This window comes from Alosa alosa, chromosome 4 (assembly GCF_017589495.1).
Source record: "Alosa alosa isolate M-15738 ecotype Scorff River chromosome 4, AALO_Geno_1.1, whole genome shotgun sequence".
Lineage (NCBI taxonomy): Eukaryota > Metazoa > Chordata > Actinopteri > Clupeiformes > Clupeidae > Alosa > Alosa alosa.
The window spans coordinates 14611549-14628747 of NC_063192.1; the positions used below are offsets into that span (position 1 = coordinate 14611549).

General features: G+C 47.9%; 1 protein-coding gene across 2 annotated transcripts in view; it reads right to left on the reverse strand.

Annotated features, from left to right (window-relative positions):
• The window catches only part of tbc1d22b (TBC1 domain family, member 22B), a 40260-nt gene that overhangs the window by 17710 nt on the left and 5351 nt on the right, over window positions 1-17199 (reverse strand). For both annotated transcript variants that reach the window (XM_048241106.1, XM_048241107.1), the window contains 5 exons: window positions 16292-16459; window positions 13398-13468; window positions 11121-11249; window positions 8968-9033; window positions 5653-5767 (listed from right to left, as the gene is read on the reverse strand). In XM_048241106.1, coding sequence (XP_048097063.1) covers window positions 5653-5767; window positions 8968-9033; window positions 11121-11249; window positions 13398-13468; window positions 16292-16459 — 549 coding nt within the window. The remainder of the gene's footprint in view (window positions 1-5652; window positions 5768-8967; window positions 9034-11120; window positions 11250-13397; window positions 13469-16291; window positions 16460-17199) is intronic.

Below are 17199 nucleotides of genomic sequence, written 5' to 3' on the forward strand. Positions count from 1 at the left end.
CACAGTGCAGTGGCAGCGGCGGGGACACAGTTTAATGCCGTTTGGTGGAAAAGCTGCTATAAAAAAAAACTTCCTCTTGCCGGAGCCGGGGGAGAAAATCCTGTTTGCGGGCATAAAGCGGCCCCCTCTCCACACCCCTGCAGGGCCTCAAGCCAGCGCAGGCCTCCGCATTGTCAGGGCCAAATGCTCGCTCGCTACGCTCCGCCGTCACACACACATATACAAGGCCAGCAGGTTCACCCTTCTTTGAGGCGCTCTGTAAACAGACCCTGAGCTAAACTACTCAGGCACAAATTAAGCTGGGGAGGGTTTAGTGGAGAGGGACAGTCATGTTTACCACAGCTCTGGTCTGCTAATGCATGAATAAAATTTTCTCCCACAAAATGTTGTAGAGAGTGCATTTCAAGGGTATTTACGGATGTCCTCATGTCCATTAGCGGTAGCAGCGGAGGAGAAGGTGCACACTGCTTGGCATTGTGGAGTCTTACGCAAACACACACACACACACACTCATGAGGTCCTAGATGGGGTAAGTGAGTTGATGTGGCCTTTGGGAGAGAACTCCTGGCCACTGCACTTCACAAATCCTCCACTCATCAATAGCTCTGCTTCACACCAAAGGCCACGGTGACTAAGCCGCCCGCGGCCCTGCTTTGATATCGAACCAGCACGAGCTCGCCAATATCTCCTCCCTTCCTCTCTCCCCTCCTTCTCCCTCTGCCACACTCACTCGTCCTCCTCCTCTTTTGTGTCTAGCATTTCTCTCTCCCTCCCTCCCTCCATCCATCCCTTATTCTTTCTTCACCATAACTCTCACTCCCTTTTCCATCACTTTTTCTTTTTTCCCTCTCTTCCTCACTCACTCCTTCTCTCATATTCTCTCCCTCTCTCTCGTTCTGCTGATCTCTCTAAGGAGAAAAAGAACAAAGATTTGGAGGCCATGATAGCCACTCAGGCGTGCAAAGACAGATTGAGGGAGAAATGGAGGGAAAGAGATGAGGAGGGGTGAAGGAAGAGAAGATGAAAAAAAAACAGAAAGAGAGGGGGCCAGGAATCGGAGAGGGAATTGGGGTAAAGAAAAGAGAAGAAGAGAAGAGAGAGAGAGAGAGAGAGAGAGAGAGAGAGAGAGAGAGAGAGAGAGCGAGAGAGAGAGAGAGAGTCCTACAACTCAGCGAGGGGTAGCACAGAATTGGACATTCCTTTTACAAATCAACTCCCCATCACACTCAGGTAGTGAAGTCTGGGGAGGTGTTCTGGCACAAAGCCATTTATAAATAAATGCAACAGCAAGGTCTGTGCCAATTATTAGAAAAACAAATAAAAGCAAATAGAGAAATGTGCGCACACACACACCTTAGCTGGAGTTGATACACAAAGCTTCTGTTTGCATCCTGTTAGCGGTAGAAGCTAACGCCTTAAGCAATGCCTCAGGTAAACAATCTTCACAACATGAACTTCTAATAAAGTTTTTTCACATTTACATAGTTACTTTATTAACAGCTAGCTAGATACACATGATGAACATCACCACCATCATGTGTAGTCCATACGTGTAAAACTGCAGATAATATCTGTAAAAATTCCTGCTTGATACATCCATATGCATGGAAATAAAATCTAACCACTACACACTGTATTTAGTGACTGTTTAGCTTTTGATTTTCATTCAAATGTTCCCGCTATCAACCAGCACCTGTCGTATTGGCTGTGCACAGGCATTTCTGTTTACTGAATCTATCAAGTGGATAGCATATACAGTACATAGCATATAAACACCCAAAGATAGGCTCTATTAAGACTTATAGGGCATTCCTGTTTCCAGCAAACTGGCTGTAGGAGCTAATGCCTTCAACTAATGTTTGGGTAGAGCAAACAGCCACAGACATAACGTATACACACACACACACCGACCCACAACCGCAGACAAACTCCATCAACCTCCAAGGACGATAGCCATAGAGTGTAAACATCCACAGACCCGACCTTTACACATTTCACAGCTATGATCTAAACACATCTAGAGATATGACCTTCTAACATTGGGGTCACACAGAGGTGACCTTTAAACACTCACAGGTCTACAAACATTTACTGACAAGATTTATAAAATACCCACCATCCTGCTCAATAGACATTCACAGACATGGGAAAAGCACATCCATGGCCTTTACCTACTTCAACTACAAAAAACATCAACATACTGTCTATAGAACTGCACCACAATACATGGATACATGGTGACAATCATTTGAAAATGTGATCTACACACATCCACACATATCCTCTACCTATGTCAGCAATGTTCCTGACTGAAAAACACTACTTCCTCTAACTCCTCAAAAATGCATCAAGATAAGACAAAATACTACTATAATACTACTACTACTATACTACCTTATTTCACCACCGATAGGTGAAGGGCTCTGCTGCTCAGTCCTACTGTATGGCTGCCTGCCATCTCTCTATATATTGTCTACTCTATTTTGTTGGAATCACCTGTTGAGCCTTCCTGCTAAACAGACTGGGTTGTGCATACTTTATCTACTTGCTCAGAGGAAAGTGATATCATAAGTAGCTAAGATGAAAGGGCATCTGGATTAGCTATGGAGCTGAGATCAGAAGCTCTTCTACATTGCCCAAACAATCTAATCCATGTACTTCTGATATCAAGAGGATTCTTCTTTAGATCAATATAACATAGAAAAATCCATGATGATACATCCCCACCCTGTACTGAAGCATATTAGCTTCAACATAGGCTTTCTTGGCACCTTTTGATTAATAATAGATCTGGTGAATTATACACCCTCTGAGTCACATATGTTGATGGTCATGTTCGCAGGGCCATTTCATTAAAGCAAAAGCCTGGAACTGAACTGTGAACGATCAGTGGGAGCAATGGAGGACTTTGTGGGCTTGCTCTGTATGTGGTGGGGATGCTATGGGAGGGTGGGGGGTGGGGATGGTTGGATGGATGGATGGATGGATGGATGGTACTACATTTATCACAAAGAAATTGTAGGCACCCAGTAGCTTGTGACTAACACATACAGAATAATTAAAAAAAACACTCACAACACTAAAACACAAAAAAGGTGCCTATGGTCTATCCATCAGGTTTCAGATATCAGGCAGGGAGCTGACATTAACAAAGTATGCATCTGTGGAAATGATGCAGTAAGATGTTATGGTAGAGTGTTGTTAGTGCAGAGATATTATCTGTGCAAAAACAGATTCTATACTGTTGGCTGTGGTGTTGGTGGTAGAGGGTAGAGAGGTAATGGGTGGATGTGATTGGTTGGGTGACGGGGAGGTAGGGTGGATATGATTGGTTAGGTGAGGTGGAGGTAGGGTGGATGTGATTGGTTGAGTGAGGTGGATGTAGGGTGGATGTGAATGTTTGAGTGAGGTGGAGGTAGGGTGGATGTGATTGGTTGGGTGAGGTGGAGGTAGGGTGTGGAAGGCTGTTTAAAGCTGTCCCTCCCCCATCCAGAAGTCTCTATGAATATCATCCATGAGTGGTGGTGCTGAAGACAGGGGGCAGAGCCCTCAGCAGCAGAGTTGCAGAGTGGAGCTGAGCTGTGACCTGTGGACCAGACACTGGTGCCCATCGATCAGCGGGTGAGCTCCTCTCTGCTGCGCCATCACAACCTTCCATAAACAGCTCAATCCCATGGATCAATACAGCCCATTCAACCAGATTGAATGGCTGTTATACTTTCTCACACACGTATACATTCATACATGTAATCATACATACTGTATGTGCACACACATTCTCCCTCACTCGTTGTCCAGGAAGGACACATACACAAACATGTACGTGACAAGAATATTCACACATTCACTCTCTCTCTCTCATGCAAAAGGTGGGAATCGGTCGTTAAAGAGGTGGCGATATGGTGCAATCCTGATTACAATATTTGGGCCATGGTACGAAATGATTACGGTTCTTTACATTTTACAAGCATTGTGATTGCTGTTCCAGTATGTCTACTGAATCTCTGCAGCCATCTTGGCGCAGTACATTTGCTCTCCTTTCCTTCTTTTCCAATTTCTGCTGTCATGTGCAAGAACAGCAAGGTCTTTTGCCATCTTGTGGACTTCAGAATCAATGTATCAGTAGACGTAACAAAATAATATTAAAATCATAAATAGATAGACGCTTCGCTTGACGCTACTGTATGATTATACCATTGTGCTGAAAGATATCGCGATCCTGTTACATGCCATTGATTGTTTTTCTCCCACCTCACAGACACCCTAAAAAACAAAACAAGCACACACAAACACAAACACAAACACACCCACACAAACAAACAAATTAAAGTGCAAAAACACAGCAGACAGCAGAGCAGGGAGCTGGGCATCAGTATGAAAAATCTGCTTTTCAATAATGAGCTTCAGAGAGGAGAGAAGAGGAAGAGAGGAGTGATGAGGCAGAGAGAAAGAGAGACAGAGAGAGAGAGAGAAATAGTGTGTGTGTGAGAGCAAGTAAGCGCACAGACATCAAGGGGACGAGAAAGAGAGAGAGAGAGAGAAAGAAAGAAAGAGAGAGAGACAGAGAGAGAGAGAGAGAGAGAGAGAGAGAGAGAGAGAGAGAGCAGTAAAAAGGCTAAAAGGGAATTAAATGCATACAGAAAAAGAAACAGATAGAGAGAGCTGAAAGTGAAAGAATACAGGGAGAGGGGGGAAAGGGAATGAAAAGAAGAGAGAGTGAGAGAATGGAGTCTGGATCGATCGTTGCTCGCAGGTAATCTGGGGGTTGTGTCCCCGCGTGTAAACTGGTGACATTGCAGGAGTGGCACCCGGGGGAAGGGATCAATTGTCTGCCTTTGTTCGCCTGTAATCCTTAACTATCTCTAAGTAATTAACCTTCAGACTAAATAAGCGCAGAGTGAGAAGGAATAGCAATGAGGAGCTGAGGCCCATCATACGCCTTCCCACACACACACCCACACACACACACCCACACACACCTCAGCTTCCTCCCTCCCTCTTTCTACTAACCTTAGAGACCACTGCTCTCCATTAGCACGGCTCTACCGTTGGTCACACATATGGACAAACAACTAGTACAGAATTTTCACTCTCTTTCTCTCTCACACACACACACACACACACACACACAACACACACACAACACACACACACAGCGTTGCGCTATGCCAGGTCCACAAGACCACTCTAGAAGCTCAAAAGGTCAAGGTCAAGGCCCAGGGCCCCAGAGCTCATATCAGGCTGATGACAACACACACTGCTCACACTCTCCCTTGCGCTGCAAAGCTTTGCATTGCTTTTCAGGAAAATCTCCGTCTGAGAAATACTCATCCCTCCAGAGCAGAGCAGAGCATCAATCAATCACTCACTCAATCACTCAGCCCAGCATCCGTTGTCATGTCATGCAAACTAATGTTTGCGAGCGCGGACAAGCGTTTAATATGCCTGGCGCCAGCCGGCGCTACCAGAGAGTGCAGGATGATGAAACTGATGGAGCTGAGAGACGAGAGGGAGAACATGGGGAGACTGGGGTGCTGGTGCTGAATGATTACATCTGGGGGGGGTCTCCTCAGGGGGCAGAGATGGGAGGGGGGGGCTGTTATGAGCTGGACATGATCAGGGGTGGGGTGGGGGGGTGGGATGCACACTCACCCACAAACTCCGACAGGAACACCACGAAGAAGGGGGTGACGAGGTCGTTGATGCCCTGCACATAGCCACTCGCCGGATGACGTATGGCCCAGATGAACAAGATCCTCTCAAACACCTGCACAACAGAACAGCAAACATGCACACACGCGCACACACACACCCACACACACACACACACACACACACACCAGCATGTTAAAGCAAACAATGTCCTCTCTGAAGATCTTTTCATGCTGTGTTTGTTTCAACCCCCACCCCACCCCTCCCCTCCCACCCACATCCACCCTTCCACCACCACCAACTTCACTGTGAAGGGCATATACGATGCTGCCGGCAAAATGTAACACGAACGTCAGGCATCTGAAAAAAAGAAGGGAATAATAACTTGCTGCCTTCCCCCTGCGTTCCATTTGGGACTGCTTTGATGTTGGAAAACATGATATGCTGAATCTAAATAAATAAATAAATAAATAAATAAATAAATAAAGACCCTGTTTACTTAGGCAGATGTTTTTGTCTACAACACACACTCTACCATTAGAGGCACTGGCCTCGTCTGTGGACGCTTATCATAACACACAGCCGGCACAAGGCAGCGGCTCTGCATACATACATACATACATACACACATACATGGTCACCAAACTGACCCAACAACAGCAGTAACAACAGCAACACGAGCACTGTTAATACACTGAGCTTAGCACTGAAAAGGCCCAGTCATGCTACTTTGCCACGTCTCTCAAAATAGGCAGTGTTGGAGCTATGGAGGAGTATTTGAGATATTTTTTTTTTTGCTTTAACCGGTGGATGGCAGAGGAGGTGGTGGTGGTGGTGGTGGTGGGACAGGCACTGGCTCTCCAAGCAGCCACAGCACTCTCTGCTGGTGTGAGGAGTACCAGCATGCACCAGGAGCAAAAGCGTGGGCGGTTGCGGTTGCGGTGGGGGCGTCGGTGGCAGCTGCGGCAGCGACAGACGAGGTGCACCTTTCATCTCTTATGATGACACTTTACGCTCATGTAATATGCAGAGCGCCCGATACATAATGCAGAGCAGTGTGGCGCTCTATCTGGGGGGGGGGGACATCCATGCTGGAGAGCTGTGACAAAAAAGTCGGAAACAAGCGCGACAAGGACGGGACTCCTGCAAGACTCTTGACAGCTACGCCTTCACTGTATGTGTGTGTGTGTATGTGTGTGTGTGTGTGTGTCAGAGTCTCTCAGAGTGTGTTTTGATATGTGCATGTTTGTTTATTTGTTCATGCGTGCCTATGCACATCTTTACAGGACCAGTAAAACAATGCCTCTTGGCTGGTGGGAAAAAATCAATTACAGAAAAAAAGCTTCCCTTTCCAAGAGTCAAAGCTACAGTGCGTGTGGTTTATAGACAAACCCAAACCTCCTGACTCAATGAGGGGTTCAAACAGCCCAGTGGGAGAAGCAATGTATGGATCTGAGGACGGGGAACACCGGGGGAGTGGAGAGAGAGAGAGAGAGAGAGAGAGAGAGACAAAGAGAGAGAGAGAGACAAAGAGAGAGAGAGACAGAGAGAGAGACAGAGAGAGAGAGAGAGAGAGAGAGAGAGAGAAACCAAGACAGAGGCTCCCCACTGTGTGAAACTTCAGCAGAAGAGAGTGTCCAACAGCTGAGTATCAGTACCTCCACAGCTCAGCTATTAGCCAACGTGGCTGCAATACAAAGACAGCATCTCCAGGACAGCTGGTAAAGTACACAGGGATCCTGGCTGTAACTCAGTGGTCCTGCAGCTAAGCTGCAAGGCAACAGCACTAGCAAGTGTTTGATTCCCCAGTCCAATACACACTGACAGCATATATGCACTCAACTAAATGTGATGAAATTCAAATGTTAAATGACTAATTATACATGTAAGCACACTACTGGATGGCAAGAATGTTTTCTCTTTCTTAACTCAAGTGGTAGGAATGCTTCATTTTTGTTAAGGGTGCAACGGACCACCAAACTCACGGTTCACATCCTATTAAGGTTTTGAGTCACGGATTGGATTGTTTTTTTTTGGATCAGCAAAAAAAAAGGAGGAAGAGAGAAAAACGTTGCTTTCTTTTTAATGCTGTATTTTATCTCTGCTATTTAAAATCTACAATCAACCCACGGGCCACCAGTGTGTCGAACCGCCAGTGTTGGTCCATAGAGGTCACGGTTCACCGATGGTCCGACGCACCCCTAATTTCTGTCTACCGTGATGGTATGATTAAAATTGCTATGCAGCACTAGCAAATGCCCATCATCGCTCTGGGCTGTGGATAAAAAGTCACACTCTGTTCAGCAGGTTGCTGAACCACAGTCACAGTCATTCTATAGGTCTACACGAAGCCCAAGGACAAAATGTGTACATGAGACAAATCGAAGACACAGTACTGCTAGTGCCTTTGGAAACAGGGACAGGAGAATCACTCCGACTGCGCCAGCATCGACACCTACTACAATCGCCGGCCTAAATATCTCATCATATCAGTTGTGTCAGGCTCTACAACCACATTCAGCAGTTTGACAGGCATTTTCCCTCTCCATAGAACACACAGCACGGCTCGAGCTGAAATGTTTATCAGGCCCAGGGCTGTCTGGCGTTTCACCCCAGTGACCTTGGTGCTCTCCGGCCCGGCGAGAGGTATGCGGGAGCAAACGCTGCCTGCCGCCGTGACACTGAGAGACCTTTTGGGGAAGAAAGGGGAGCGCTCACGGACAGGAGGCGAAAGCGGAGCGGAGCGTAGCCGAGGGAACGCCACGGGTGAGGCCAAGCAGTAAAGGCTACCCTGGAGAGCTGGAGGAGAGAGAGAGAGAGAGAGAGACGCCAGGATGAGGATTAAAATGCAGAGGAGGTATGAGGGAGGAGAAGAAACAGATGAGGAAGAGGAGGAGGAGGAGGAATGGAGGGATGGAAAAATGGAGAGGTGGGGGGACGGGTGACTTGGGGTGTATGTGAAGAGGAGGAGTAGGAAGAGAGGGAGCAGATTGAGAGAATACAAGAGAGATAAGCAGAAGTGTGTGAGAAGGAAGAAAAGGCAGACGGAGGAGGGAGGAGAGGACAACTAGAAGTTACGCTGACAGATGCGACTCAAGGAGGAGAGGAGGAGGAGGAGAGACCGTAGCGGAGGGGAGGAAAGGGCGATTAGGGGCAATCTGGAAGAGGAGGAGAAGGGAAAAAGAGGTGGAGAAGGAGACACGCTGGAGAGAGGACAGGACAGATTAGCCAATGAGGATATGAAGGGCACGTGAAGAAAGGAGAAGAAACGTGGAAGACAAGCAGGAGAGGAAGAGGGGAGAGGGGGAAACTCACCTCTTGCACCAGTGGCTGCTGGAAGAGAGGGATTAAGGGGTTCGTCCTTGGGATGTCGATGTGGATCTGCAAAAACAAGCAGCAGCCGCACAAACACAGCATTACCATTCACCCCGCAAATCCCAAACAGATATGTTTCCTGGCGAAAATTAAGGGCCGGCGATCGATAGGAAAAGCATGAGCATGGAATTGAGTTATGAACCTTTACGCTTACAGGTAATTCGAGAGATCCATCACAGCCTGAACCAGTCCCTATTGATCCCCTGTTTTCATAACAAGCTGTACATGAACCATGGCTTCCTCATAAAAATAGCCATTCCACACGGTCAGGCCAAAACCTGACCTCCCCTCCTTTTCCTTTCCCCCCCCCCCTCGCTCCCTCACCCTCTTATTAGCTCTCTCTGTTGTCCCCCCTCATCTCTCTCTCCCTCTCAATCATACCTCTTTTTAATTCCTCTCCTTCCTCTGTTCTACTCCCTCTCCTTTCATCACTGATGTCATTGTTCTCGCTCTCTCTCCCTCTCATCCCCACTCCTTCATTTACCAGAGCTCTGATTGGTAGGGTACATGTGGGGCAGCTTGCAGTCTGCTTGTGCACATTGGTGTCTGGGGACTGGAGGGGGGGTAGGGGGTCGGCAATGGCGCCCTTTGCAGGCCCAGATCAGATTAGAGGGGTATTAGAGTGCTGCTCCCCCCCCCCCCATACCTCTTGTGACTTAAGGTGGGGGAAAGGGGTGGTCAAATCATCTCAAAGGAGGAGAGGGTGGGTGTGGGGAATAGTGAAGGTGAGGGTGGGGGCAACGGCAAACAGATCGGTGAGGAAACAGCAAAGACCTATCGAGGCTCCCTGGTCTTGCGTCATTAACTGGAGTTTCACAGCCTGTAAGCATATCGATTGGAGCCAAGCTCATTTATTACACAATGAGAGGAGAGAGGAGAGAAGAGAAGCAAAGAACAGGAGAGGAGGCTTCACTTTACTAGAGGCTTTCTCTCTCGGTGTCAGCCTGGTTCACGCTTCAGCTGACGCGCTTCGCTTTCATGTGTTGCTACTGAGTTGGGTGTATCTCTGACAGTAGATAAAGCCCCGCGTAATGCCTATACAAGGGAGGTTTCTGCAACATGCCCACCCTACTTCCTTTTACCAAAAAAACATGTGAACAACCTCTCTAAACCTTCACATGCACTAAATATTTCAAAGGTTGCAGGATGCCAACCACACACACACACACACCCCTTTCAAAAAAAATATTCTGACTAAAGATAATGAATAATGAAACACCCGCTGTTTTAAAGGAAAGAAAAAGGGAGCAGTCAAAATGTCAACAAGGCTGTGAGCTCGCCCGCAGCGGATGATCTCTGACCCCCAGGTGGAGTGGCAGCCGCGACATTCAGAGGGGCGGCACTCTGCGCTGAATGAGAAAGCAGCTCCGGCGGCTCCCCTGACTGAGGGCGAGGCTGAGAGACAAGGCGGCAGGCACGGACATGCCATTAAAAACTTAAGAGGCGACCTCCAAACATGAGGGAGAGAGAGAGATAGAGAGAGAGAGAGAAGAAAGGAAGAAGAAGCTTCTAGAATGTTCTCAGGACAAGATAAGACAGTAACAAGACTTTGGCACATGTCGTGTAGGAGTTCTTCTTCCTTTCTTTAGCATTGGTTAGGAGACAGGGCAGGTAATCTTCAATAATTGCTCTTATGCAACTATTGAAGCGGACAGGGCCGTCCGGCCATAATAACTCATCCACTGACAGCACTGAGCAAACTGTCTGCTTCAATCTGTTGCGTAATTATTTCTCTTTCACCGCCAGGATTATCAGCTAGGGGTGGGTGTTGGCTCAAGTTAAAATACCAGAACCACTAATTGTCCAAGATTCAGGTGAGAGCGTTTCCCACACACTAATGCATGTGCGCGCGCGCGCGCGCACACACACACACACACACACACACACACACAAACACAGGGAGCAAATCTGTTGATGAGTCACCTGGCTAGTGTCTCGGAGGTGTGTGTGTGTGTGTGTGTGTGTGTGTGTGTGCACCGGTGGCATGACAATGTTTTGTGTGCATGCATGTCTGTCACACATCTGTAATGTTATATCTAAGTTAATTTGTATATGTGTGTGTCTGCATCACTGCCTCAGGTGTGCCTCCTCACCTGTCTGTAGGTGTCTCTGTGGTGCTCATCTGTGCGCGAGTGGTAGTACTGCTCTATAAAGCCGAAGTACTCCTCCCTCTTCCTCTGAAGCACCTGCTCCCTGCGCTCCATGTTGGCAGGGAGGTAGCCCTGGAGACGGACACAGAAAGGACACAGTTACACCTTGTTCAAGGCCAGCTTGTCTCTCTCTCTCACACTCTCACACACACACACACACACACACACACACACACACACACACACATTCTCGGTCCCCCACACACAAATGGATCACACAGACAGAAACACTCAATACACACACAAACATACATACATGCTCACATGGACCAAAAAAACAAAACAGACTCGCACTTTCTCCCACACACACACAGATGGATCACACACACACACACATTCTCTCTCCCCCACACACGCAGATGGATCACACAGACAGAAATGCTCAATACACACATGCTCACACACACGCACATACATGCTCACACGGAACAAAACAAAACAGACTTGCACTTTCTCCCACACACACACAGATGGATCACACACACACACAAAGTAACCCATCCTTTCTTGCAACAAGACGCCTGCAGTCTTCTTGCTTGTTCATCCCTATTTCTGCGATTAGTTAATCCTTCCACCACTGCATTCTGATTATATTAAAAACAAAACCAATAATAAGAACCCAAATCTGAGGCAGCGCGGGCCTTCTGCATATTCCTCGCACCCACTCACCCATGGAAACGGTGCCAGGCTGTGCCAGGGCTGTTGTCTGACCGAACATGCAGCTGGCACATGAGAGAACTCTCTCTCTCTCTCTCTCTCTCTCTGCATCACTTCACTAACACCCCCCCCCAACAACACCTCCAACTCACTTGTTTATTTCATAATCTTTCATTCTGTTCTCCTCCTCTTCACTCTCAAAAAGCGAATTCACCAGAGTGTGTGAATGTAAAGACATATTTCTGGGCACTTGATCCAGAAAATCCCATCCAAACACCAACACCACACACATCCACCCCAAAGCTTGCTCCTGTTTAGCACTAAGTGAATGATGATGCTTAAACTAATTACGGGTTCCCTCATGCGTGCAGACAAGTTGTTAGAGGAATATTAAGTAAAAAATCTTTCACATATTCCACATTAGTGCATCTCTTACCAGAAGGCAGATGGGCTCAGTATATCTGAGTGACTGCACATTGCCAAAGCTCTTATACAGTGCTCTGCATATGTACTGTATATCCATACACTTATCGCAAGTGTGAACACTATAAGGCTACAATTTGCTCATTCATCTATGCAGTCAGCCTCCAAGGCTATGCTAACTAGAGGAAGAGATGGCCAAATCCTCTATGTGGGTGGGTGGGGGATCAACAGAGCTGTCTGAGTATTGTACCTCTGTGGGGGTGTGGATCTAATTGTCCCGGGAATCTCAGGAATAAAAATCATAAGAAACACTGGAGGCTAATTCTCTCTCTGATCTGTCCTCAGGCAGGTTAAATGGCTTAGAGGGACCTCTGCACTGTGTGTGTGAGGTGTGCCATGCTGAGCTGGCCACACCCACACCTTGGAACAGGGGTAGTGAGGTGCCTGCAAGGGTGTGTGTGTGTGTGTGTGTGTGTGTGTGTGTGTGTGTGTAGTCTGGTTTAACTGGTCTATCGGTCTGAGCCTACCTTCTTCTCTCACACTCACACACCTGCAGACTTTCTCTCTCATTTACTCATCTACATACAGCAATTCTCATTTCCGGGTGCTCCCATTGGCCGCTGCGGCGGCGGCGGCGGCAGCCTGCTGCTCTGCTGATTCATGTCCTTTGCGACTTTCTGCCCCGCCTGCCCTGAGGCTGCTGCTGAGTCCGATAAGAGCTACCCGAGTGCCAGCCTGAGTGCCAGCCTGCCCGCCTGTGCCCATCATGCTGCCTGTGCCTGCGAATTCTGCCAGTCACATCTCTGGTGTCAGCTGCACTTTTAAGGCCAGCGCGCACTTTAGGGGGGACATGGTGTGTGTTTGTGTGTGTGTGTGTGTGTGTGCTTTGGTGACCATGTTTTTGATAGGCATTTGGCTAATAAAAACTGACAAATGGAGCTTTTGGGGGAAACAAGTGCATCAACAGTGGGCATGTTCCAGATGGTGGCCCCACCTCTGCTAGTCCCGAGTGGTGGCTTTATTCTAAAGTGAATGTCAGCGAGTTGAAAGGGGTCTATTTCAAGCGCAGGGGGCTGGGTTGGGGCAGGGGGAGGGAGGGAGGGAGAAAGGCAGAGCCGGTGGGTGGGGTGGGGTGCTCACCGATAGCAGCCTCCAGGTGATTGGCCGCACCTCCCGAGGGATCCCCGACCAGCTGTGCTTCCGAAGCTCCTCTGCAGAAAAGGTACACGGACAGATGAAAACATGAGGGGAAAATAACACACACACACACACACACACATTTATATACACACACAAATCCATGGCAATATCCACAATTTCACCCATGAACATCAGGAAAGTTCGATAACACAACCACATATAGGGACACACATGTTTACACCCACGTACACACAAACACACACACACACACACACGAAATGCCTGCATACAGCTGTGCATGATACAAACACATGGGAAAAGTAAAGGGAACACATACACACAACACACACACGCTAGAGGCACATATCCAAGGCACATACATACATACATACATACATACATACATACATGTGCACGCCCACACACGTGGATGAAAGATGGAGAGAGATTTGAGATGAACAAGAGACAACAACTTCACACAGCACACAACCCCCTGAGGGTCCCCACCACTACCACCCCCACCACCACACAAGCACAGATGCCACCTCGGCACAGATATACATTCTCTTTCAGTGGCACAAACAACCAATATGGTTAATGGATACAGATGACATTGCTGTTCCAATCTAGCCAATGGCAATCTAATCAGAATACACAGGTAGAACCACTTTGTGGTGTTCTGTGCACAAGATGATCCAATCACAAAAACACATGACCAACATGCAGGCCAGAGACTTTGGAGGCATTACATTTCCAGCGTTCATGATTCTTTAGCTCCCCCACATGGTCTAGAAAGTACATAGCACATTACACAATCTTTGTGTATAATGTGTGTTGTGCGTGTGCGTGTGTGTGTGTACACCATTGCATGCATTTATGTCTTTGTTAATATGTCTTTGTATTCATCTACATGCTTGCGTATGTGTGTATATGTGTGTTTGTGTATGTTTGTGCGAGAGAGAGTATGTGTGTGTGTGCACGCATGCGTGCGTATGTGTGTGCACTTTCAATTTAAAGCCTCTCTTGCATTTCAAACATTTAATTTCCTAAGGTGTGCCTTGCTCTGGCAGCCGGTGCAGGCTGGCACTGAGGCCCCTGATGAAGGCATTTGATTACACCCAGCGTGGACGCGTAATTGCCGCAGCCCCCACGCACTATCTGCAGAGATTATTATCCATTAAGATGGGGCCCGGGGATACGTGGGCAAGTCAATGACTTTCATTACACTTCGGCTCATATTAAGATGGGGACTGATAGGGAACACCACGCGCAGTCACCGCAGTCGTCTGGGCCACAACTATGGGGTAAAAGCTGGCCAAATGCTGGAGCTTTTTTTTTTATATTCTGCAGTGACACATTGTTGGGAGAAATTGTGCTTCTGCGTTTTTGTCTGTGGGTGTGTGTACTACAGGATGTAAGTGTGTTGGCGCGGTTTCGTTGTGTACGTTCTGCGTCCAAACGGAAAACCCACGTAGGCACTGATTCACTTGACTAGACCACGCAGTCTGCCGACGGCATCTGTTCTGTCACTCACGAAGAAGGGAATTTGTTAGCCGGTGATAAAACCTAAAAGCCTTACACTTCAATTTCAATTCCGGCTTGAGTAGGAGCTTTTTGTTTGGTGAGATCATTACAGCTGCTGCGCTCTGCTGAACACACACACGCACACACACACACGTGCGTGTTCCGGCGGCTGACAAGCTTGTAGGTGTGTGTGAAAGCGCTGTCAGAATCCATTGAGATGGAGGGAAGGAAGCCCATAGAACAGAAGGTGTCCACAGCATGAGACTGGGGGAGTGTGTGGAGAACAGAAAGAAAGAGAAAGGCAGAGAGAGAGAGAGAGACAACACACAATAGAGACAGACAGACAGATCCGGGAAGAGATAGAGACAGAAAGAATGACAGCGAAAGAGAGAGCCAGAGACAGAGAGAGAGAGAGAGAGAGAGAGAGAGAGAGAGAGAGAGAGAGAGAGAAAGAGAGAGAGAGCGGAAGAACGGAAGTAATGGGGGGCCGAGAGAGACGTCAGCCAGTCCCGCGAAAGTGACGAGAGGCGGAGAGGCGAGTGTGCGACTCAGAGAGCCAAAGTGTGTGGTGGGAGCAACACTGCCAGATTCACTTCACAGAGACAGAGAGAGGAAGAGGAGCAGAGGGGTGGCCAAGGAGGACACAGAGAAACAGATGGAGAGAGAGAGAGAGAGAGAGAGAGAGACATGGCAGAGAGACAACGGGAAGAGTACAGAGATTAAAAAGGCAGGAGGGTGCAAGACTACTGGGAGTGAGCATTCTAGGACTGCCACTGGCCAGCCCAGCAGTGGAAGAATACTGGGCACAAAGGAGGCCCGGGCAGAAAGCATCGGTGGAGAGAGAGAGAGAGAGAGAGAGAGAGAGAGAGAGAGAGAGAGAGAGAGAGAGAGAGAAAGGGAGAGAAAGGGAGAGAAAGGGAGAGAGAGAAAGAGAGAGAGAACAGTGAAAACAGGGCTACCATAAACAAGAGAAGGGACTGTGACAGAAAAATAAGATGTGAAACTGAGAGAAAACAGAGAGAGAGAACAAATGAAAGTAAGCCGAAATGAGAAAGAGAGAGACGGATAGACAGAAAGTGACAGAGAGGAAGGCAGATTGTTAGAGACAGAAACAGTGACAGATAGAGAACGGGCTATTTCTGGCACACACAGCTCTACAAGTCAGCCGACTCTAGAAAGTTGGCTTGTGGGTGGCAATGCTAACAGCCTGATTGCCACTTCTGCACATAAAACACTATTAGTACTTAGCTACTGGCATGTTTATTGTTTTAGTGCAGAAATGTGTCACCTATATATAAAGGCATGTTAAGGGAACTGTGTTAAAGTAGTTCCTGGTAACTGAAAAGTAGTTCCTGGTAACTGAAACTCACCTAGGTCAGTGTTGGGGCTGGCCAGAAGTTGCCGGAACTTATCCAGGCGGCTCTTCTCCCGCACGGTCATGGGTGGCGCACCGGAGGCGTTCTGATCAGAGATGCGTGCCACCAGAGGGATTATGGGACGCACTGGCAGAGACTGCTGCTTCTGCAGGCTGGAGCGGACTAGGAGAAGCAGGCGGGCAACGTGAGACGACACACAGGGGACATGGAACAAGCACTACATCCTCACTCGGTCAGGCATGCCACGCAGCCATAGTGCTACATTGCATGCTAATAAAAAAGCTGGAGACTGGAGCAACTGCTACGAGGGAGGGAACATAGTACAGCTCGTAAATTCATCAGCTAGCCCTGTGGGAAAGTGAGCCCCGCGTCTCCGTGCCCCAGCAGTCGGGTCGGGTTGCTCTGTATCTCTGTGGAGTTTATGGACAACATAAACTTTATGAGTAAGAGGCTCAGCCTAGGGGACAGACCCATAACAGGGGTGGATAAATCATAAATTCATCAGCTAGTCCGACTCCCCTGCGGCCGGAGGGATGTTCCCGTGTCCGTGCTGACCTCCCAGCTTGTGGCTGGTTGAAACGGCTGTATGGTGCATTCAGGTTCATGATGGCACTGACCTCAAAGCTGTCCCTTTTTTATGCAATGTACATTCACAAGGCTGCTGATTAAAACAGTTGTGGTAGCCGATGGTCTGCTTTGTTACGATGCTGAGGTCAGTGGTCTGTCCACCATTAAAAATTATTGATGCATACTTATACGAGAATCATTGTCTCCCATCAAAATATGGTTAGGGTGGTATTGATGGCAGTGACACTCAATGGATTTTACTATTTGCTTTAAACACCATCACAACTCATATTTATCACAATTGTATTTACCAAAACGTTTTAGATCAATGTGTT